The sequence below is a fragment of the Cyprinodon tularosa genome, unplaced genomic scaffold, assembly GCF_016077235.1.
Source record: "Cyprinodon tularosa strain WSP-4 unplaced genomic scaffold, ASM1607723v1 ctg740, whole genome shotgun sequence".
Classification (NCBI taxonomy): Eukaryota; Metazoa; Chordata; class Actinopteri; order Cyprinodontiformes; family Cyprinodontidae; genus Cyprinodon; species Cyprinodon tularosa.
Genome location: NW_024039497.1, coordinates 58,616 through 83,590, shown reverse-complemented (window position 1 = coordinate 83,590; position 24,975 = coordinate 58,616). Strand labels below are relative to the sequence as shown.

Here is a 24,975-nt window from a genome sequence, read left to right as displayed (position 1 = left end):
TACATGGAACGCCACAACCAGGTAGCTTTAATAGTGTACAGGAACAACTCAGGCCTTTTCAGTTCTTATTAGCCTTGTGATACAGCTGAGAAAGGGCTTTTTCTCTGCTTAGCGTTTTTCAGATTCAAGCCAAAAAAAGAAAAATAAAACATGTTGAACATAAGACAGCAGTTATGCCCAAAATTTATAACGGTACAGCGCACTCAACACTTAAAATCTCTGCTCTTTAAGCTGTGCTTTTGCAGAAATGCGTCTTTCATTTGTTCCAGCTCACAAGAGGTGATAGTAAACATTTCTACCAAAAGGAATCCATAAATTATATCCAAAGCAAGTATCCCATTTACTGTATTTTTGGATAAAAACCCAGATGAAAAGGTACATAGATCTTGGAATATTTCTCTCTCATAAAGTTTTTGTTTTTATCTATTTGCATATTTCTAAATTTTAGTTTATATATTCCTGAAATCTATGTCCAGATTGTCATGGCACTATAAGGCAATAATGTAGGTTCTCTGTGTAATGTCTTATATTAGACCACTATGAATTTAAATCCACTTTGACCCCTGAGCAGTGGTAACAAGGGGCGAACTCTTAGAAAGAACAATGTTTTTTGTTCTTTGCTTTTTTGGAGTAAGGAAGATCAATTGATCTGTGTGTAATGCATAATTCATATCAGATAAGGGGGGGATTTGCTTTTGGATGGAAACCCTGTATGTCTAAAACTATTCCTTTATTGTACATTTTGTTATCTTGTCTGTCTGCTATTATAACCAATATGATATGTTGAACTAGATCAGGGGTCTGCAACCTGCGGCTCCGGAGCCACATATGGCTCTTTGGACCCTCTCCAGCAGCTCTTAATAGTGGCTAAAATGTATATAAAGAGCTAAATAATTTATTATAATATATACTGGTATCAATAGCTTTAGGGTTTTTTATAAGATGTAAAAGAATGAGATTAAAAGAACCAGAAATATGTTTTAGGAGACATTTTTCTATGAGTTAGCTTGAAAATTATATGTTTTAACATTAAGAATATATGAATTGATTGTTTGAGATGGCAACAACTAATTTCCTATACAAGATTTAGAAAAAAAAAGGGTTTTTAGAAAAAGTCATGGTATATTTTGCGGCTCTAAACAACTTTTATTTGGTCGTACTCTCGGCAAAATAGCTCTTTGGATATGAAAGGTTGCAGACCCCTGAACTAGATCTTCTATTTTCACAGCTTTTGTGAGATACTGTTGTATAAAGTACGGAATTAATTCATTAAAAAGTTTCTTTTAATTCTAGAAATCCGCCCTACAGCAATGATGAACTGCACGGCAGCATTCTATACCCAGCTATTGTAGTATCTAGGCAAGAGCTGTCAGTCTAGTGAAGAATCTATCTTATTGTTATTCAAAATTTAAAAAGTTAGCTGTTTTATGAAGAGGAACATAAAAACAAAACAAAAAAACTAAAAAATATCACATTTTGTTGTGAAGTAGAAAACTAAGATTAAATCTAAGATGGCTGTCAAAAACGACACTTTAGACAAGCTTCTAAGTATAAGGTGAAAAACAGTTTCCGTTAGGTAATCAGAGCTGGTGTGATCTGTGTGTCTGCTATCCTAGGTCGGTTTAAAGGCTTAGTATATATAACCAGTCTCTAAATGTATATCCTAAGACGCATCATAAACACCATTACTAAGAACTGTTTTAACTCATGGAGGCTGACATGTCTAGTTCACACCATTTAGCTATAGAGGGTGTAGAGGCACATGCCACAGAGACACTCACTCCTCTGAAGGTGATCTCATTAAAAATGCCAGGTGAGGCAGAGGGTGGAACAGAGAGATGGAATTTCCACCCCATTGCCTCACAAAAATCAAATTAGTTTTGTGATTGAACTGTTTTACGCAGGACTGACGGAGTTCCCACTCCTAAAAAAAGAAGCAGAAACCTTAATTAGAGTAAATTCAGTTGATCTGAATTAGACAGTCACTGTATGCATACCTTTGGGTAGTTTGTGCAGATTTTGATCTTCATCTACCTTTGAGTTCGAGCTATACAGTACAAAACCACCACAACCAATAAAAGTCCAAAGACTGAAATCAATATTCCCCATTGGCCTCGGTTGCTTTTTCTTAAAGGGTCTTCAGCATCTGCATGTAGAAAAAGCATTATTTCTTCAAGTAGAAATAGGTCTAGGACAACCTAGATCAAATATATATTTAATTATAAAGATTTAATTAAAGACATAGATAAATGATTAGCTTGATATTGTCTCTGCTGAAACTAGTCATTGTGAAACCTTATTGAGTGAGCAGTCAAAAAATGAGTCTAACTAGCATTATGTTTTTCTACATATAAAGGTGGCTCGGCCTCCCGCACAATGAAGTCAAAATATTTCCCTAACTTCTGAATGTGAAACCATTACATCACTCAACATCATCCACTGGTTAGTCTTTGCTTTAAACTCTGCTTTTAAATGGCAAGAAGTTTATTCCCTCTCAAAATCTTTAACATAAGTAAACGTAAACCGGACATTAATATCCATTATACGACTTTAAAAAATCAGCAAGTAAAAACTTAAACAGCTGAGAAGTTTCTTAGGAGGTAAAAGAGACATTATGCCAATGGAACGAGACAATTTACCTTTAAAATAAGAAAACACAATTGCATTGTCTTATTTCAAGTGCATTTTATCTAAATATCTTATTTAAATATAAATATAAATATCATTCCATTGGCAGATCATCTTATTCAAATATTCAAATTAAGGGTAAATACACTTAATTTAAGAATGTTTGTATTTATTTCTATATCGTTTTTCCAGTGCAACAAGGATCAGGTGGCTTGTCATGATTTCATGAAAAACCAGCATTTACATAAGGAATAAAACTCAGTTTTCTAATTGTTATCAACAAACTCCCATTTCTAGCATTTGTTTGTGCTCACAAATCCTAGATATTGATGTTGCGCAGTCGTGCATGTCCACATTTTTAGTTTTTTTCATATATACACTGTTCTCTTGTAAATAATTACTTTATGCACATTTTTTACACTTTTTAATCTACTTGCACATTTCATTTAATCTGATAAACGTTTATTTTTTATTGTCTGTACATTTTCCTTTAATTGCTTTATGTCCTCTATTTAGCACGGCTCAAACAACATTGGATGTTTTAAATAATTTTCACACATCACCTAAGTCCTAAATCTAATATTGGAATAATTAAAAAAATCCACCATTTTACTTTTTTTTTTTAGCCATAAAAATTAAAAACTAAAAAGCTGTTGCTCTAATTTTTAGTGACAATGGTTTGTGTTGTCAAGTGTAAAAATGCGACCTTAAGGTTAGAAAAAATCTGTTTAATTAATAAAAACTTTGATTTAGGAGCCTAACAGGTTAAGAGAATTTGCATATGGTTTGTTCTATGGATATTTCTATTTCAAAATGAGAAACAAGGTATAATCCTTGGGTTATTTTGATCTTATTTTTCAAAATTTAAGTAGAAGAATGTAAAAAAAAAATCAGACAGCTTATCTCATAATTACAAGATCACTAAATATGTATCAAATAATCATAACTAAATAAATAGACAAGGTCTCGTAATTACAAAATAAGATCTGATAATTAAAAAAATACTGATCTAGTAATTATGAGATCTTATCTTGTAATTATGAAATCTTTTCTCCTTGCATTAGGAAAAGAAACTTTTTGAACAGCCGCTTCCCTACGACTTTAAGACTAAAGGAAGTCTGGGAACCAGTGGCATAGCTTGTATGAAGTTTCAAATGTAACATTAATCATCATTTAAAATGTGGCTGCTGCTGCAGAACATGACTTTGTAAAAAATAGGTTATTTCATGACTTCATTTGTATAATTTATTACACATGTGCCCTATTCTTGTGCCCTATTCTTCTGCTTCTTCCTTTGCTTCCTTCATTTCACCCTTTCAGAACATTTTTTCTTCTCTTTCAGGGCTCCTACAGAATAAGGCAAGTTAAATTCAAGACTTTTTAATGCCACTTGAATTAAAAATTTAAGACCAAATTCACAAGAAACACAAGAAAAACCTGCTTGCGACAACTTTACCCAAAGGTTTATTTTAATATAAACCACTGCACTAATGTTTCAAATTTTGAAAAGCTTCCCATACAGGAAGAAAGCTAAAAACACACAAATGACAGATATATTTTAACAATTATTTAACTGAATTAAGAACTTTGTTTTAGCAGGGAACAAAACAAATCAGTTTTAAAGCCACAACATAACCAGTGCTAAGTCTTTTATTCAGCTATTTTTCTTAGTATGTTTGATTTGGTGATAAGTGGAGGCGTGTTTCGCATGTGCGACTCCACTGCCTTAATTCCCATCGTTCTGAGCTTGAATGACTTCTTGCACAAAATCCACTGTGCCTCATGTATGTTCCCTGGTTTTAGCCATGGAGAAAACTTTTCATTACATTTACACTTGCTCATATTTTCCAGAGAAAAAGTTAATGGTGCATCTCCCAAATGTCCCGGCCGCAACAACGCTTTTATTGGTTCCGCTATCTGGAAGGAACCAATAATGGCGAGTCTTTTTTTTTTTTAATACAAAAAAAATTAAAAAATTGTCAATTTTAGTATTTTATTTAGATTACAAAAATAAATTGTAATACAAATAATCCTCCATATGATGTTTTAAAAATTAAGACCTACAAAAGACTGATTTAAGACATTTTAATACCAATTAAGGCCTTAGTTTTATTATGAAGAATTCAATGCCTTTTAAGGCTTTTTAAGGACCCACGGGAACCCTGTCTTTTCTCTCATTTCCTGATTTGTTTTGTAAGAAACTTCGTCTAGGAGGTAGATTGCGACACTTTGTGTTACGTAACAGTGACTATTTTGCAAGGGTTAAAAGGTGCTGAGATGCTTAAATCATCTGATTGTGCACCTGGGGGGAATCAGCATTTATGGGGGACCACTGCCCCCCTTGTGACTCCATCCCATTTATAACGTTATGCCAAAGGGTGTGTGAGCATATTTGGTTATAATCTGAATCAATCCTATTGGTGATTTTTATTTTTTTTTAACAAAAACTAGGAATTTGATGTTGGTTTTCTGTTGTTACAGCATAATCATTTCAAACATCACATGTAGAGTGCAGAGCAATGCCGAACTTTACATCCAGTGCATTGTAGATTTTCTTTATAGATTAAACCTTAAAACAGTGGGCTTTATTTGAGAGCAGCGGGACATCAAACATACAGCTAAGTCTTAGTTTCGAGTTTAAAATCTGCTGACCTGGAGTGGTAGGGTAGCCAGTGGTGTTGCTTGATGGATCATTTCCTGCAGTCGTAACATTCAGAACAAACTGTTCTGTAGGGAGAAAAAAGCAGCAGCAGTTTTCTATTATTTATTTCATAAATTTTTTTTATTATATAAAAAAAACAGTCTGAGTCTTGTGGTTTATTTTCACCTGTCATTTGAAGTCGCCACCGCCAAGCCTTGTCGTCATAGTCAGCATTCAGGTAACAGCAGTAGTGCCCAGAGTCTTCTACTTTGAGTCTGGACAGATGGAGTTTGATCTTTGCTTCTCTGGGAGAGTCTACGTCAAAATGAACCCGTCCTGCAAACTGCTCATCCGCAGACTTTTGAGAACCTCTTATTGTTTCGTATACAATCTTAACAGTGTCAGTGTACATTTCACACATCATGTTGATGAGAGTAAAATTAGTTTTCATCTCAATGCTCCATTTGATGGTGATGTTGTTGTTTTCTTTGGCTCTGTAGACCACTGAGCGGTCCATGACACACAACCCTTAAAGAAGACAAAGATTAAAGGTAGATTTCTAATGTATAAATGTAATATTTGGGACAGGCTAGAGATCTTTTTTCTTCTATTTCGACAATAAAGTCGTAACATTACTGGAATAAAGTTGTAATATTATGAGAATAAAGTTGTAATCTATTAAAGTTTTAACATTAAAGGAATAAAGTCGCAACATGACGAGAATAAAGTCGTAACATTATGAGAATAAAGTCGTAACATTACTGGAATAAAGTTGTAATATTATGAGAATAAAGTTGTAATTTATTAAAGTTTTAACATTAAAGGAATAAAGTCACAACATGACGAGAATAAAGTCGTAACATTATGAGAATAAAGTCGTAACATTACTGGAATAAAGTTGTAATATTATGAGAATAAAGTTGTAATTTATTAAAGTTTTAACATTAAAGGAATAAAGTCGCAACATGACGAGAATAAAGTCGTAACATTATGAGAATAAAGTCGTAACATTACTGGAATAAAGTTGTAATATTATGAGAATAAAGTTGTAATTTATTAGAACAAAGTTGCAACATTACGAGAATAAACTCGTATCATTACGAGAATAAAGTTATGATATTACGAGAATAAAGTCGCAACATCACGAGAATAAAGTTTTAACATTATAGGAATAAAGTCGCAACATGACAAGAATAAAGTTGCAACATTACGAGAATAAAGTCGTAACATTACAAAAATAAAGTTGTAATATTACAAGAATGGAGTCATCATACAACAACCAATGCCAAAGTATAACTTCATATGATGCTCGACATTCCTCATTTTAGGGAAGAAAGTGCTTTTTGTAAGAGTTGTCATAAAATACAACTTCTTTCTTATAATTTTAGGACTTTTAACTCTCAATATTCCGACTTTATTCACGTAATTTTATGACTATTCTCGTTGTGAATCTTTTTTCTTGTAATATTACGACTTTATTCTTGAAATGTTATGACTTTATTCTCGTAATTTTACGACTTTATTCTGCTAATGTTATGACTTTATTCTCAATTTTACGACTTTATTCTTGAAATGTTACAATTTTATTCTCTGAATTTTACGACTTTATTCTCATAATTTTACGACTATATTCTCATAATTTGACGAATTTTTCTCGTAATTTCAGGTCTTTATTCTCATAATTTTTTTTATGATTTTATTCTCGTTATGTTACGACTTTGTTCTCATAATAGAAGGGGAAAAAAAACTCTAGCCTGGCCCTAATACTCCATCATACTAATGGGACCTGCATAAGCTTTAAAATAAAGAATAATGAATTATTGAGAAAAAACTTACCGTAGAGACCACAGATGAAGATGAAGAAAATCAGCCTCCACTTCATGTTCTACAACAAGAGACAGTGTCATGTATTCATTCTTTACAAATTTAACATAAATGACTTACAAATAATGAATAGCATTCTGAGAATCACTTAAATCTGTGCATCGTGTTTTCATAGGATTTGACTGCATTTTTTACTATAAAAACAACTGAATGGAAAACGTTCTAATAATTAGAATATATATCAATAAACCCTATGAATGAATGGAGAACTTTGCATTTGCATTGAAATCAGCATTTATAAACAGATCAAGGTCTGATCTAATTATAACAACGAGAGCTTCAATCAGTCATTCGTCCACTTTTCAATATATTTGCAGTGTTTCGAAACTAAATTTCATAATCAGAGAGGCACTCAATTTTGATCACGTTGTGCCTGTGGTTAGAGCCCGTGTAAGAAGAAAATCACAGTTAAAATTTAAAAATAAATCAAAACATAAAAAAAATCTAAAAAAGTAGCATGGTTGATCAGTTATCTATGAGTAACACAAAACCACAACAGGCTGTGATGTGAGAAATATTCGTCAAACCTACACTACAGATCATCTAACAATATTAACATCAAAGATAATCTGAGTAAGTCTAAAATCCAGTAAATTACTAATTACATTCTTTATTACTGCGTCTGTTGGCCTTGCTAACAACCAGTGGCTGCAATAACTACCACAGCTACTTAAATTGCTGTGGAACATAGACTGACTGGTGGGCTTTGGATTATTGTTCTTCTGGATTACCAGAGTGTGACTGGCTGTGTCGATCCTATACACTACTGTTTATGCTCTAAAAACATTCTAAATGACTTCGTTTCGAGTAAATTCTGCATGCTACCCACTCAGGACACTTGGAATACATTGGAAGAGCAGTATGGAGGAATATTGACACATTTTTTGTGGACTTTTATGGACCTTTCTGCCTCGGGCACCGTAGACCTCCATTATTTGAATGTCAGCAGACAGCAAGAAGCCTCCCAGATCTCCAGATGCATTTGAGATATCAAAAAAGTACTCCAGAGTGTTGTTCAGCATGGGGGTGAGTAGAAAATGAAGGCTAATCATGTTTTGGGTGTACTATTCCTTTAACTCTACACACCTCGGTGGTTTTACTGTCAGACATATTCACACATCCTGGATTGACCAAATTATTTCCTGTGAGGGGCAGGATCTGCAGAAACAGGAACAGAAAAAGAGGTAAAAGACGATTAGGGGCTCCAGTTAAAAGAAAGCATTTGCTCTTCATAAGAGCAGAAAAACTTGAAAACTTTGTTTTAACACACCCATTGTAACATTCCAGTTCATGTCAGGATCATAAGCCTCACTGGCACAACATAGTTTCTTTAAGTGCACACTAAAACATTGGCTCTGCAAAGGGTAGAAAGAAAAGAAAAAACAGAAAGTTTTCCTGTTCAGAGCTCCTTCTGAGTTCAGTGAACTTGTGGCAATAAGACATGTCAAAATTAGATAAATAATCATCTGTTTTTGTTTCAGTGTGCCTAACAGACACTTCAGCGTTTTATAAAGGGAGGATCATCTATGCCAGAGTGGAGAGCGGAAAGAAGGATCAACTCCAGCACCAATAAAGCAATAAAAAACAATCATAAGCTAATAAAAGTCTTGAGTTCATTGTTTCTTAGCCAAATGCCATCATGGTTTTAGGTCCAGAGCCTGGTGGTGATTGGTCAAAAAAAGCTGTGTCTGTTTAAGCAGCAAAGGAGAACAACCTGACTCTGGGGAGATGATCAGAGCAACAGAAAAAAGTTATATTTGTTTTTCTTTGAAGAGGCATTACTGAGTTTTCTGCGTATACTTCTACCTGTGGCCAAAACACAGAACTCAAACAGTCTTAGAAATAATTACGTTTAAAAACTCCAAGTATTGGGGTACATTTTTTTATTTTAAATTTTTATTCTTTTCTTTTCCTTTTTTTTCCTCTGTGGGATTAACAAATTCGAATGAAATAATCAAATGCGGTTACTGTGGGATGTTTAGTGATATAAATCACAAATTTTTTAAATAACAGGTGTCCTAGAGAACCCTATTTCAAATTTGTACTTTTTTGATAGAAGTAATTGAGATTGTGGGTTTACGATTACTGTGGCAGTCACAGCTATTCAGTTACAGATGAAAGTAGAGGTAAGAGAGTATTTATTTAACCCTTTAAAGCCCGATCCACGAATAAAACAAAACAGAAAATTACTTTTTTTTGGTTTGAAGTCTTTATTTGGCCTTTTAACAAAATATGTAAAAAGAAAAAACAGAAATACATTTTTGATATTAATAATTTATTACTATGCGAAAAGTCAAGATTATTTTTTGTGTAGTCTTCTGCCCTCTGTTATCAGGTATATCTGATTGTGTACAATAGAATTTTGAGCAAAGTTTTTACCATTAAATTATGCAAAAGGTGTCAGACGCAAAACATTTCAGAAACCGTATGTATCAAATATGATACATTTGCCATTACAGGGTTAATCATCAACTTTGTCTTTATCACGATAGCGCCTCAATATGTGATTTTGAGTTTATTTCTCACATCCCTACTATGAATCATTAACAGTAATAGCTTTCTTAAAAGTACAGTGGAGGATATTCTTTTTCCGAGTGGATCATTAAAATAAGTGGTTCTCCTAATTGTAAATCATTCTGGTCATATTTTTCTGTGCATGTGCACTTTTCGGTGTATATGCGAGGTGGGCTACAGTTTCAGCCAATCATTGAAGCTCACCTTTCTTAACAGGGTGGGTCTTTGCATAGGAGAACAGCTTTGCTCCAACTATAAGCCCCGCCTCTAACCTTTTCCAGTTAACACATGCTTCTCCCAGTCCCTTTGCAAGTGATTACATGCACATCGATTAATAATAGTAATAAAAACATGCCTATCTAGGAGGATTACCGCCACTTATGAGTCCAGATTCAGTCCGAGGCCTGTCCCGCAAAGCTCTTTAACTTGAGCAGCCTAGTCCAGCTTTCCTCCTTTTTGGTCATTCATGCCTTTAATATTTCTCATTGCTTACTCCATTCTGACCCTTTTTGGCTTTTTTGCTGTAGGCCTATATTCAGTGTCAGCCACTTTCTCTTCGTTAGCTGCCGTGCTTCTCTGTTTATTGGTGAAAGCACTTAGAGAATACACCCGTCACTTTAAAGTCATGTAAAGTTAGAGGCCTGCACTAAAACTGCCTGGAATCATGCAAAAAATGAGTAATTTATTTTATAAAATGACATCTTCTGCCACACAATATACCATGTTAAAATCATTTTTTATTAAAGATTAAAATAAAATCAGGTACAGGGCCTTTAGGCATAAATACCTGCTGTGTGAATGTAGCCTGCTTCTGCTTGAAAAGTATGAGTACAACCAGTTCAGGCCTGTGTTCATTACTCCAACTGATCCAGACATGGTTCTGTGATACCATGGGCCACAGCAGCAGCTGGATCAAGTTAAAATAGCAGAATCTCCTAAATCTGAAATTAAAAGCTGTACTTTTAAAACACTTTTTGAAATGATATTCGTATTCCTGAGGTTGTAGATATCCCTGCAGCTCGAGATAAATAACAACATAGCTAATCAAAATAGAACATAAAGGAAACTAAAAAAAAGATCAATTTTAACCTCAAAGTTTTTTTTAAGCTACCAGCTGTTCTGAAATTTCCACCACACTGGAAAAATGATCTCGAAATAAGTAAAAGTGTCTTAAGTGTTTTTACCCTTAATTTGAGTAGGTAAATGATATATTTTGCCAATGGAATGAGTATTTTTACTCTTAAAATAAGATAATTAGATAATATGCACTTGAAATAAGACAATGCAATTGTGTTTTCTTATTTTAAGTGTAAATTGTCTTGTTCCGTTGGCAAAATGTCTCTTTTAAATCCTCAATCCAAGAACAAATGCACTTGTTTTAAGGAAAAATGACTTATCTAGATTTTTCCAGTGCACTTGGTTATTTCATAGACTGCAACATTTTCAAAGCTTTAAAAAAATTAACACGGGAAGTAAATGTTAGATAAGACACCTTTAAAAAAAACTTAACTTTAATCTACATACAAAAGTTAATTTAGATGCTCAGAACTACGAGCTCATATCAACAATGATGGTGAAATGAGGAAACATTCCCGTGCAAATGTTACATTTACAATATAATGCAAAAAGGAAACATTAAAAAAAACTATATGTAAGCTAAGAAATAATATTATTAACTTTAAACTCAGGGTTGGACTCACACTAAAGGACAACTGAATAAGCCACGTGCTTAAATTAAACAGGAACATGAATGCAGAAGATGTTTACGGGTGTCTTTAAAGAGATCGATCTGGGTTTTGTGCATGTTATTGATCCAAAGGCTATAGAAACATCAGTAAAAGAGGTGAAGAGTGAGGCTGGGTTCCTGTTCCTATTAAACATTTAGCCCAATAATCTGCAGTGGTCACTTGCAGAACACATAAAAACCTTTTAGAATAGAAGGGAATTCCAAATTCCAGTGAATAGGGGTAATATTCTGATGTTTTATTAAAAGCTTCAACACAATTAGGTAATAATAACTTATGAATGAATTGTATTAAAATGCATTCGTTGTTATAGTTAAAGCCATGTGGTAACCATCCATGGATCCCTGAGGGCTATAGGCATTACTACATTTAATATGCATGTATCCAAGGGCAATTTTATACATTTAAGGGTGAAATCGCAACATATTTTTGATCATTCTAATAATGCTATCTTAATTAAAAATGCTATTTTCCTTCTAGTGCATTGCTCTCATTTTTTTTAGATCAGCTTCTATTTCAAGTAGAGATATAAACTGGTATTATCAAACGCGTTTTATTATCTCCAAAAGAGAGATTTATGTACATTTTCCAGCTGCTGCATCCAAAATAAAAGAATATCTCAATGTCTGATGTCACACACAATGCACACTTCTAGATACTTTGGCTGAATGAAAGAGCGCATGACGCCTCACATTCGATGCACTTCCTCATTAATTTTTAATCACCATGCTCACTATGCATGCATCCTCCATTTGAAAACTCCTAAAAAAATGTTTACTGAAGTGGATTTTTTCAACAGGAACGAAAATAATGCGTTAACCAGCACTGCTGCAGCGCATGATAAACTTAATTTGCATATTGGTACAAATGTGGTACTTTTTGGACGGATTTTACAACGAGGAAGTAGATGTGGTCTTACCAAGGTTTCAGCAGGTCACAAGGAACACGACTGATTCTAATATAGTCTGCAGCGGAGCTCTGTCTGTGGCAAAGAAATAAAACATCTTCTCATGCCCAACGGGTTCAAAGCGCTCATTACCAATAGGGCCGCGCAGGAACGCAGCAGAGGGCAGCCAATCGGAGGGCAGCCAATCAGAGGAGAGCATTCAAGAAATCCCCTAAAGACTGCTGGCACTCGGCGTGCGCCGCGCGCATGCGCTGATCATCCTTTCTCGTGCTCCTGATGTGCGCAGATGTCACTTCATCGACTCACCAAACAAACTACCGCCGGAAAGATGATCAGTCATAAAGACAACATAAACTAATCTAAACATAAGTAGGGTTTGTTTTGCGTTTATTTATGCAGAGTCGGTGACGTCTGTTAGAAAGTCCTAATTTAAGGAGGACAGACAGATTCCTGCAGCCACGGTGAGCCTAGGAACTCAAAATGAAACGGACTAAAGGACTGCATAAGAATAAGAAATAAGAGTTCAACCTTAACTTTACTCAGTTCCTGTTCCTCTGATTATTGTTATGATAACAACAGCGGCCTTTCTTCTTCCCTCCATTTTACAGGACAGCCTTTTTTTCCTTCCCCCTTTTTTTCTTTTTCTGTTTTTGATGGAGCCGTGGGAGAAATTAGAGCTACAGGCAGCTCCGTGGGAGAAATTTCTCCCACGCCCTGCACTGAAAAAAAAGATACTTTGTATCAACTTGAAAAAGTTACTGTAATTTGTTACACCTAAATTTATTACTTTGTCTCAAATTAAGTTTCTGATGTGGTTGAAACTGTACATTTTGATTTACTAGAAATATATTTTTTACCTTAAGCCAAAGAAAGAAACTACATTCATACAAAGTAAAACTATAACTTATAACAGATCATAAACAAGTTTTATGCTTTTTTTATAATCTATTTTTTCTATTTGGAAAAATGAAATCTGTACAATTACATACAAGTATAAATGTAATTTGGAATAAAGTAGTGACAAAAATGTAAAACTGTATTTATTTCAAAGAATAAAAACATAATTTTGATCCAACTATATTGACCACAGACAGGATTTATAAGTCATGATAACTTAGTGCTTGACCTTTAGTTGTTAAAAGATCATTAGTTTGATCCTATTTTTTTTAAAGCTAAGTTCCTCTGAGTTTGTACAATCGTTTCCATATGATAACGGAGCAATTTCTCTTGATGACTACAATGCCTGCCCATCATAATCCTTGTTATTCCAAAACTGAGCAGACTGCATTAGTTGGAACAGCTGCCTTGCTCATGGTGGTGCTGTGCTGCTCACACCTATTTTCAATTAGTCAGGTAATGAGGTCACATTCACATGAGTTACAGCACGTGGAAGGATAAATGCCTAGTGACACTATTACCTTTGACTTGAAGTAGATATTTACTTGGAAAATAATTGCTTTAGTTGATTGTTTCTGTGATAAGTGATTTTTAATTCCAGGTAAAGTGAAATTATTGGTTTCAAACCACACATGCATTTTTTAAGTTGAAAAAACATCAACTTTTAAGTTGACCGAATTAAATGGACATTTCACTTCTTTCAGTGTGTTTCCTTTTCTGATTTTCAGAGTGACTGAAACTTTCTTAAAATGTCCATGTCCTCAGAGAGCACAGAGCGCTCTCCCGTTTTGCACACCCCAATGAGGTTAAGTAACTCGGGGACATTTTAATGTCATTTCTCTTACTCAACACGTTTTTTATGTATCACAGAAATGCTGACGGGGGAAAAATAATAACGATTATATGACCAAAAACACCCTCTAACACTCCCTCACCTGCTGTGGGAGGAAGATGATTATATGACACATCATTATGAAATCACAGAGGACCGTGAATGATGCACAGTGTTGGGCACGTTACTTTGAAAAAGTAATTAGTTATAGTTACTAGTTACTTCTCCCAAAAAATAACTGAGTTACCAACTGAGTAACTCTACAATAAAAGAAATTAGTTACTAGTAAAAGTAACAATTAAGTTACTTTTGCGTTTCTCGCCCCCGTAACCCTCACCACCCAGCCCCCACCTTCTCGCCGTGTTTCAAAAGCCAGCTGAACAGAGTGGACGACAAAGACAAGAAACTGCAGAGTTTTGCATTTATTGCAACTCAACGTAAATGACATCGGGGGGACGCAATGTGACGGACCTATAAACCCCGTCAGATACCGTTCCCCCTGCTTTACATGGAGGGAATGGTACCTGATGTGGTGTAAATATCATCAGGCTGCATTACTTCTACTCATGGGTGTGAAGTTTTTTAACAGGGCGTTCAGATCTGGTAAGTGTATGAAATGAATAACAGGGGATGTCTAATTCTGAAATCCTGTGTGTTTGGGTTGTTATAGATACTGCAACATCTATCTATCTATCTATCTATCTATCTATCTATCTATCTATCTATCTATCTATCTATCTATCTATCTATCTATCTATCTATCTATCTATCTATCTATCTATCTATCTATCTATCTATCTATCTATCTATCTATCTATCGATCTATCGATCTATTTATCTATCTAACATTTGATCTTTCACGCTGTTCACGGCTGTTACGCCTTTAGCGAGCATGCCCGTTTCCTGTTGCGTGCTGCCTGCGCTGTGCGGAGATGCTAGGGAAATCGTATCTGATGGGGACCAGGGGCCAGGACATGATCTACAGGGGCACTGGCCCCCGTTGGCCCCTGTCTAGAACCACTCATGGCAGTAATATTCTTAAGGGGAATGTTCAAACTTATTAAACATTTTATTATTTCATATATTAACAATTACTTGACAACTAAAACACCATGCACATCAAAATACTAACATACTAACATTAAAGTTGATATATATAGAATTCATATACTGAAAATTATGTCTCCGTTTGTCATCTAGGAGTCTTCAGTGAAATCATAGATAAATACAGGTAACTACTTTAATAATAGCTTAAACATCCGCTTAATGTAGATATTAGTACATGTAAATATTAATTTTATGCAAAACAATTTTTGATAAAAGTAGGTAAGTAATGAAAAAGATGTTCACCCCAGAAAGTTTGTCCACGATACCTTTTAATTAGACAGTATGGATGTTTAAATATGTGCGTCTGTTTGTTAGCAAAGGCTGTAGGAAAGTTTAGTTTGTCTTTATTTAAAAAAATATGGATGTTGAAACAGTGTAGATTGACTGTGAGGTTCTGGCGCCTATCTGCTTTCGGCCACCCCTCAGTATATATTGGTTTTTGACTGGCCACCCCAGTTAAAATTTTCTGGCTACGCCTCTGCTCAGCGCACCTCAACATGGCAGTCCAGAAAAACTGATGAGCTAGGGAAGGATATAATCAATCAGAGAATGAGTAAAAAGGTCTATGGTGACTCTAAGAGCTGCAGAGGCAGCAGCTCAGGCTGGACATGTGTTTACTCTGCAGATAAGCACCCTCCAAATAACTTCACTGAGGATGGTCAAGATTGTTAAATTGTGGCCAGAAGTCCCATATCCAGTTTGCAACAAACCACACAGCTATAGAACTCTGAGTGGGCCAGTAAGGTAGCAGTCATAGTACATAATCTCTTATAAAGCACAGTGGTGGCCCTATCATGCAGTGGGGAGTCATTATTTAGGTGGTGATTTTTTTTTTTATTCTATGTTCACAAAACATCGCCATCATATTTCAATTAGAATTATTATTTCTTTTTAGCAATAATGATAATAATTAATGCAGAAAAAGTAGATATCCCCAGCAAAAACGTTGTTTTGCAAAGTTTTGGCTTAGGACAGTACTTAATCATACACTTCAATGTGTTAGACTGTTAAATATTTCCTTTTTTTAGATTTGATTTAGATAACAAAAAATAAATAAAAAAAATAATAGAAAGTGAAATAACATAATAAAAATCTGAAAAGTTCAGGAACATCAGAACTATTTATAGGCTCCATACCGCTGGATCCTGTTCACCAACATTCAGGTCTTTTGAAATGAAAAACCTGAATGTTGGATAATCTGATTGTAGAGTTTAAAAAGTAAGTGAAGCCATCCTTACTTACTGCGCCCTCAACATTTCCAACATCATTTGTCCAGATTTGTAGGCAAATAAATCCATTGAGATATTAATGCATAAAAAAAAAAATTATTTTGTCATCGATAGAAAGCTGTCAAACGTAAACATGCCTTAAACATAAGGAGTAATTAGTCATATAATTATAATATATACTTTAATAATAAAATAACCATATTAGTTAAATATTAAAATGTATAGTAATTACACGGAATATTTGATCATTTAAAACAAAAAAGTAAATTTAGCACATAAAAACTTAAATATTTACCATAAAGCATACCATGATAAACAAAATATAGATTCAGGACCCTACACTGATGGTTACTGTAATTTTCGGACTATAAGCCGCGACATTTTCCCCATTTTTCGACCTTGCAGCTTATATAACAATGCGGCTTATCTATGGACTTTTACAGCTAACGGCCACTAGGGTAATACCTGAATCTATTGATTTTACCATCCACCATGTTGATGTCACATTTGCTTCAACACACAAGTACGGTAGCCGCCCTCACATGAATGCGGAGGTCCTCCGGAAGCAGACTTCTACTGCGAGTGGTACGAGACAGAATGACTGCGAGAAAGACGGACATTGCCAGCGCAAGACAGTTTGTGTGACACCCTCATTATGGAAAACAAACGTACCGGTAGAAATAATAAATAGGAGCTTCCCCAAACAGTTGCCTCTTTCCTGATAATCCTCTATGTGCACGAACCATATGGTAATTAAACATAAAAAACCTGCGGCTTATATTCCGGTGCGACTAATAGTCCGAAAATTATGGTAACATTTTTTTTTTCAGTTTATTTTCTCAATCTCTCTTTTTTAAGGATGATAAGTGTCATGATGGGTTTCAAATATTTTGCCCACATGCAGATACACTTCAGAGGCAGGGAAAAGGTTGAACAGTTTATTGACATAATGACACTCAGAGGGACATAAACCAAGGAATCTAGGCTTGGGGAATATCCAGCGGTCAGGTGAACCGGAAATCTAGAGCAGGGGTGTCAAACTGGTTCCAGAAAGGGCCGTCTGGCTGCAGGTTTTCTTTCCAACCAAGCAATAGCACACCAGTTTGACGCCCCTGCTCTAGAGAGAGATCAGAGTGATGAGTTCAAGGTCCATGGGATTTACAGGTTGATATTGAAAACATAGCCAGGAAGGACTCACAATAGATGACTTATGGTAGCTCCTTGGTTCCTGTTTGTGGGGATGAACCAGATAAGGAGATAACTTGCTGGAGAGCGGACAGGCAGACTTGTTTAGGTCCAGAGGAGCAGCGGAGTGGATTGTCAACAAGTTTTCCTGAAGTGGACTGCAAACTGAAGTGGTGGATATTTTCCTTAGTCACAGAGAGACGCATAGATTCCTTCCAAGGATTGAAGGACCAGGCTTATCCAGTTGATCAGGAAATGATCCTGAGACCACAAAAGAGACAAAGGGTTAGATCTTAGGACTCAGAGAGACAAAAACTCAAAAGGTTAGACTCAGCTAATCTCACAGAGGTCAGAGTACCCAATACTGGCAAACACTCTGGCGTCAAGGTGGTGACAGTCTGCTGCTCATATGCTCCTCTGGTAATGACCAAACGAGCCGCAGGTGTGGGTGGTAACCAGGAAAAGGCCCTATAGGCCAACAGGGGAAAAAGGTCACCATCTAGTAGATGGATGGAGAAACTAAAAGAGAACACAAAACATCTCCCACAAACAGAAACCCTAACAATAAGCACTCCCAATTTACTGTTATTAACTTTGATACCAGATTTATTATGTTGTATCTGAGAGTATTTAGTTACATTTGAATGGGAGTGAATTGGACTATATGTGACGCTCTAAAATGTATTTTTGATTCTGATTTCATGAACCAAAACAGGTTCATGTGTGCTTTTAATTTCTTAGAGAAATCAGCTGCAAGTTTCCTCTGACAGTCATCAAGTAATGTGATTCAGTTTATGAAGAAAACCGTGTTTAAATGTACTGAAAATGTATCCTTGATATATGCCGCATATTTCCAAAGGTGTCAAGTAATGACATATAAATACTTTGTCAATACTTTAGTGGAGTACTTATTTTTCCGTCCACTTTTTTCTTTTTGTCCTTAAGTTTTCATGCAATTATCTCTACTATTTACCTTTTACATTTTTTTTTTAAAGTGACCTCATTACTCATTTAAATTAGGCTACATTGTCATCTTTGGATGAAAAAAACACATACAAAATGTGCTTTATGTCATATGAAGTTTTGTGATTGGATGAGAAAAATGAACGTTTTGCATCCAGACAATCTGTTCATATGCTTTCTCTCTGACCATGACTTTAGACTGATCACATTTATGTCACACATTAGAATGGACGCAGAGGAAAAGAGGGGAAGTATTCTCAAGATGTCCAAGCTTGGCACCATAGGCAATTAATCATCATATATTGGGCTTCATAAAACACAATGGGCGTCAAGGCATTAATGTAACAAGGTGGGAGTACTGTAATTCACATGAATTACTGCAAACATTACTGCAAAGAGCATTGCTCGTGGATCTATGTGCTCAAATGGGTCCAGACTGATATTTAACCTCCTAATTTAAACTCTTATTTTCGTCTTCAACAAGCAACATTTTAGGTCTACTTTAGATACAATAGGTGAAATTCATCTTGATAATTTTTTTTCATTTTTCTATTACATCCAACCTCATTACCTTGAACTTCATCCTCCTTTTATAGCCAGTCTCAAACTGCCAGCAGCACAAATTAGCTCCTTTCAATGGGGTAGTCAGAACCTGCTAAATGTCTCATGCTTTGCACTCACAATCTTTGTAGCTCACCCACAACACGCCCACTTCTTGGAAATACAATCTTTTTGTTGCATACTCAATTTACCACTCCTCGTTTGAATTCTGTGAAGACCAGGTCCTAAGTACTGATTTTAATGTCATAGAAAGCACCCATCCATTCTGCACCTTTTTAAAAGTTAAATACTTTGAGCTTGGCTATCCAGCAGAACTGTGCCTTATACTACATTCTTTGTTTAAAGGTTGAATTGAAAATAAATATAAAGTAAAACAATAACCCAAAATTTGCAAGATATAATGCACTTTATTTAATCAAGACCAGAGGATGCCTAAAAATATAAAACGAACACCGTGAAGGACTGAAGTGCTGGCATTGTGATATCTAATTTCTCTTTCTCTTTTAACGAGGAATTAATCAGACATACCTTGAAAAGTGACCAGTGAATAATTGGGGTCTCTTTCATAGTAGCGGTCCCCCAGATAGCCTGCGAAGATTCGTGTGCAGGAGATATTATTACAAGATTGCAGCACCATCTCAGTTGACTCCTTTTAACGCAGTAGAGCTGAAGATCTATTATGAGTCAGATGATAAAGATCCTTATACCTGTAGCAAGACACTAGAAATGGTTTCAGTAAATATAGATGATCCCAACCCATGTTTAAAGCATATCTGTCTGTGCATAGTTCGAGTAATGATGAGTTTAGTCGATGTCTTGTTGTATAGCTGAAGAGGGTCAGACATCATTCAACCACCAATTACATCCACTTTTGTTAATGTATCATCTTTCTCAGTAGTTCAGATTATTTTCCTTCAGGGAATTACTGTCTTTCATTTGTAAACCCAGTCCATGAAAGCGGGTAAGGGTCTCTGCCTTCACATGCAAACCAGTGAGCCTGACCTTGAATACTCTGCAAGTGGTGGTTTCACATGGAAACATTGTGTACAATGCGCTCCAGTATGTCCACACCTCCCTCCGAGGCCGTCTCCTTTTTCCCACCTGGGTGGTTTAGGAAATCTTTTCCATGGTTCTGTCATGATGGGTCTAATATGTTTGACCCACATGCAGAAGCACTTCAGAGAACAAAAAAGATTTAGCAGTTTATTGTCAGGAACTGTACATAGATAGGTAAAACAGTTCTCCAGCTTGGGGAGGTTCCAGCGGTCTGGTGAACCGCAATTTCTAGGAGGAGTCAGAGTGAAAAGTTCAAGGACTGTGGGAAAACTGGCCGAAGGTCTGAATACAAGGTTTCTTGGACTCACTGTGGTAGTTGGGGAGGTTTTCTGAGATCCCGTTTATGGAGGCTTGGTCTGTAGAAGGCTTGATTCATTGGAGGGCGGACAGGCAGACTATGGGAATCCTGAGGAGGAACTTAGCAGACTGACTCCTGGTTTCTGAAGGGCTCAGCATTCAGATGAGGAGATCTGTCTCCTTTTCTCAGTGTTTCCCTTCCAAGCTTGAAGGGCCAGCTTATCCAGAGGATATAGAAAATCCTGCTGGAGAATCAAAGGCAAAATAAGGTTATGACTGAAGAGCTCTGAAGACTCTTAGACTCAAAGTTGACTCAGCAAACTCAAAGTGGCTAGAGTACCCAATACTAGAAAACACTCTGGCGAAGTGAAGACAGTCTGCTCCTTAAATACTCCTCAGGGACTGATGACCCAATAGGCTGCAGGTGTGAGGTGAGAAGAATATGAACAACCTCCAGACCAGCAAAGGACAATGGCAACATTTAGTGGATGCACGGGGAAACTGCAAAAGAGCATAAACAAGCCCCACAAACTGGAATCCTAACAGGTTCATGGCAGCAAATGCATTGTGTTTCTAATAGTTTGACCGCTGAGGCCAACTTCAGGATGAAACTCTACCAGGGACTGAGGGACTAGAAGACTCAACTTCAAGGATAATAGCGGTGCTCAAATCCTCAACACATATGGTCATTCTAGGGTCATTTGTTATTTACAATCTTTCAAAGCCTGAGACCTATTTTATGAAGCCAAGATAATGGATTGAGTTGGGATTTTCCAGATAAACGGGCAAAGTTAACCCTGAAATTCCACATCCTATGTAACTGCTCTGCTCGCTCATGTTTGTCCACTAGAGCAGAGGTCTTCAACAGGGGGTCCATGACCCCTAGGGGGTCCGCGGAGGTACTGCATAGGGGTCGCAAAAGTTTTGGTTGATTAGACTTTTTTTATATTCCCCCCTGCAATTTTTTCCACTAATTGAAATGTCTTTAAATCCACACTAACATGAATTCAACAGACTGTAGTAAACAGATAAATGGAGGCAGAAGATGTCAGTCATCAATGCTCACATTCAGCGACACACAGGAGCTCTTTCAAGCTGGGCACCATTTCATTCACAACACCTGTCCCATCAACCAGGAATCAGAATCAGAAATATTTTAATAATCCCATGATAGAACATTATTTCATACAATATATTTAATTAGGGGGTCCCCGCTCCCTCTAGCCATCAGTTTGGGGGTCCTTGGCCTGGAAAACGTTGAAGACCCCTGCACTAGAGCACTTGAGTTGTCACGTTAATTAATGAGAACAATTCCACATCAACTGTCTGGCAAGTCAAGAGTGACAATTGCAACCATATCACACAGGTAAAAGAACGTCTGGTTTGTCAAAATAAAATAGGGTAACGAATGACCCGTAAAAACAAATGAGATTTTAAAAAACCCAACATAAACATTACAGTAGGTTAGATAGCAGTATTTTATTGGAGAGAAATGGAAAAGTTGCTCCTTAAATCATTAGGTTTTATTTAAGAGAGGTACTTTTAAGGGTGTGTATGTTACGCAGTTTAGGCATTTAAATAATCCACTTTTGTTTGATGAATCTGTCATGGTCTCTTGAAAAAAGTGGCAGCCCTGCATTTAGCTCAATAGCTTGCATTTGGCTTGATGTAGCTGCAGCTTTGGAGCCTGGCTTGGTGTTTGTAGAATGAATGAAGGCAGGATTCAGTCTTCACACTGGGTCTAATCTGGCCTTATCTCTTATGCTGGGATTTCTGAATGGAGCTTTTGTGTAATAGGGCCCTGGTACCATAATTAGTGTTATTTTGATGGTTCTTATTGCACTTAATCTACTCCTCCCTTCAGTTGACCGATTGTTCAGGGAGCCTGAAGTCCTATTTTTTTTTTATAAATCACGCCCATTATGACTAAGAATCAAACTAATTTATTGACTCACCGTCACTATATTTACTTGCAATGCACTCATCTGCTGCCAAGCAGTTCTGACATTGTTTTTTTCTCCATCGGATGTACCCTAAACCACATTCTTTACTGGAATTTATAAATGAGTATACATTTTTTGTGTAAATATCTTCTTCTTTTCTTTGAACATCTTTGTTTTTTTGTGTCTGCACACGCGTCTGCAAACTAATCTCAGCAATATTCTGTCAAAAACATTTTTTTATTATATCTGCCTAATCAAGGAGATGAGGATTACATTTTTAAACACAAGAACAGGTCATTTTAACTGACAAAGGCAACACCGCATTTAAAATGTCTTATTTGAAGTGGACTAAATATGTCGTCTGAATATTGGCTCGTTCATCTCATCATAACTTACATAATAAAGGACCAAAGTCTATCCGATAAGAAACATTTTCTCCATGAAAAACTTTCTCTACAAACAAAAATTCAAGTGGGATTCCTCAATTCTTACCTGCCTACTTGTAGAAGATATTTTTGCATTCTTGGGCCTTTACATTTTCATTCTACATCTTCTGTGGAAAAGCTTGGTCAATTTCATCTGATTTATTCAACAAAGCTTATCTTTTTCCAGGAAAACTATCCAGGAAAATCTCCCTTTATTTCCCACAAATCTTTCCTTCAGTTTGTTAACATTACTGAAGATATTTATACACAAAATTAGATCTTTGTTTAGAACAAAAATTAGATCTTTGTTTAGAACAAAGATCTAATTTTGTTTAGAAAAACAACAGAAATTGCTGATTTGTTGAAATGTCAGACTGTAGTAGGACTGTGTGACGTTTAGGCCTCACACCACGGGTTTCCTGATTTTTCCCCCAAATACTCTGACTGCATTCAGTCAAATATGTACATTATAGAAACTTTTATCAATTAATTTGCTATTTAGTGTTTCAAATTATAAATGTGGCAGTATTGTCATAGTTTCAGTTGTTGCTTTATAACTGTAAAAAATATATATCTCAATCTGTTGTCGACCAAGATTTTTTTATTAAGGCTTTAGTACCCTTTAATAATAATTGCAACTTTGTAGCTTTTTCAGCTTTTGTTAAACATTATGCAGTATTCATTGTGTTAATGTTTAATGCTAACTGGCTTTACTTTGTTTCAAGGTTCATTTGTTATTTATGAAGCATTTTTGAAAGTGTTTTATTGGTATAAAACACCATTATTTCAACCAGGTTAATGGAAGCATACTTTTACCTGGTCTATTTGTGTTCTGGTAGATGATTCACCTTGTGTAAACTTGCTGCACCCAACAGAAGCCAGCTGTTATCGCCCACCTCACGCTGCAGGCTGCAGAAAGACGTTGGATCTGCAGCCCCGTGTCTAACCTGCTGCTAACACTGATTTATCTATTGTTGGAAAAATTATCACGAAATAAGTAAAAGTATCTTAAATTAAGTGTTTTTTACCCTTAATTTGAGTAGGAGATATTTTGCCAATGGAATGAGTATTTTTACTCTTAAAATAAGATAATTAGATAATATGCACTTGAAATAAGACAATGCAATTGTGCTTTCTTATTATAGGTGTAAATTGTCTTGATCCATTGGCAAAATGTCTCTTTTAAATCCTCAATCCAAGAAAAAATGCACTTGTTTTAAGGAAAAATTACTTATCTAGATTTTGATTATTTCCAGTGTAGGACCACGCCCCAAAAGAAAGCCATGTCCGTAAAACTGACAGCTAAAGTTTTCTAGTTGTTTCAATGTTTTCTTTTTCACATGAGCATTGCCCCAAATGTCTACTACATTTTCCCAGTAAAATTTAACTCAACATATTTGGTTATACTTGTACTTTATCTTCAACATCATCCTGAATAGAAGCACTGAACATTGATAACACATAATGTGAAGCGCTCTATGGTATCAACTCATTCATATAAAAAAAGATAAACATTTTCACCTTCTTTAAAAAAGCTTTGTAATGGTTATGATAAAGTGTTTAAAAACTTACAGGGAAGTTAAACTCTCCTAGATATAATATCTTCTTTAAAACAGTTAATTGTAGCTGAGTGTAAAGATGATGAAATCTTGAAACAGCGAAAAGCCACAGTGGCTCATGTCATGATTTCTTAAATGTACCTTTCCGGAATAACTGCTTCCTGGTAAATGATGTCCCTTTGATGACACATTTCAAAACCGTCTGCTTCAGTTCAAGTTATTGTAAGAGGCGATTGAAACACAGCTGCGTTTGGAAAATGTGGTTAAAAGAAAAAAAAAAACTGTGGTAACTGAGAAGAGAAAGGTGACGGACTATAACCAAAACCACAAACGGCACACACACACACCCTGTGCAAGTATTTGCTGCTGAAGGATCTAATTGTATGGATGACAATAAAAACTAAAATGACCTAATTATTTTCAAATGACTTTTGTGTCATTTGTAAAATAAAGCTTGTAACTGGAAAACTGCCAAATCTTCTTTTTAGACTTTTCAATCTACTAATTTATGAACTGTGAACACTATCATCGTTGCACCTTTTAACTGTCATGTCTCCAAATTTGCAGCCTAATGCTGCCACAGTAGATCCAATGTCAGCCAT

General features: G+C 35.7%; 1 protein-coding gene across 1 annotated transcript; it reads right to left on the bottom strand.

Annotated features, from left to right (window-relative positions):
• Positions 1 to 1,493: 1,493 nt before the first annotated feature.
• LOC119773079 lies at positions 1,494 to 12,866 on the bottom strand. The gene is made up of 7 exons (XM_038269894.1): positions 12,848 to 12,866; positions 8,240 to 8,311; positions 7,106 to 7,154; positions 5,456 to 5,797; positions 5,281 to 5,355; positions 1,998 to 2,146; positions 1,494 to 1,924 (listed from the first exon to the last, which is right to left on the bottom strand). Exons 2-6 carry the CDS (start codon positions 8,261 to 8,263, stop codon positions 2,031 to 2,033), a joined length of 606 nt encoding a protein of 201 aa, XP_038125822.1. The 5' UTR covers positions 8,264 to 8,311; positions 12,848 to 12,866; the 3' UTR covers positions 1,494 to 1,924; positions 1,998 to 2,030.
• Between the last annotated feature and the right edge of the window lie 12,109 nt (positions 12,867 to 24,975).

Coding starts and splice junctions, on each gene's coding strand:
- LOC119773079 (XM_038269894.1), bottom strand. CDS start 8,263: ATGTCTGACAGTAAAACCACCGAG. Junction 5,356..5,455: donor GTGGCGACTTCAAATGACAG/GTGAAAATAAAC, acceptor TTCTCCCTACAG/AACAGTTTGTTCTGAATGTT. Junction 2,147..5,280: donor TGGCTACCCTACCACTCCAG/GTCAGCAGATTT, acceptor TTCTACATGCAG/ATGCTGAAGACCCTTTAAGA.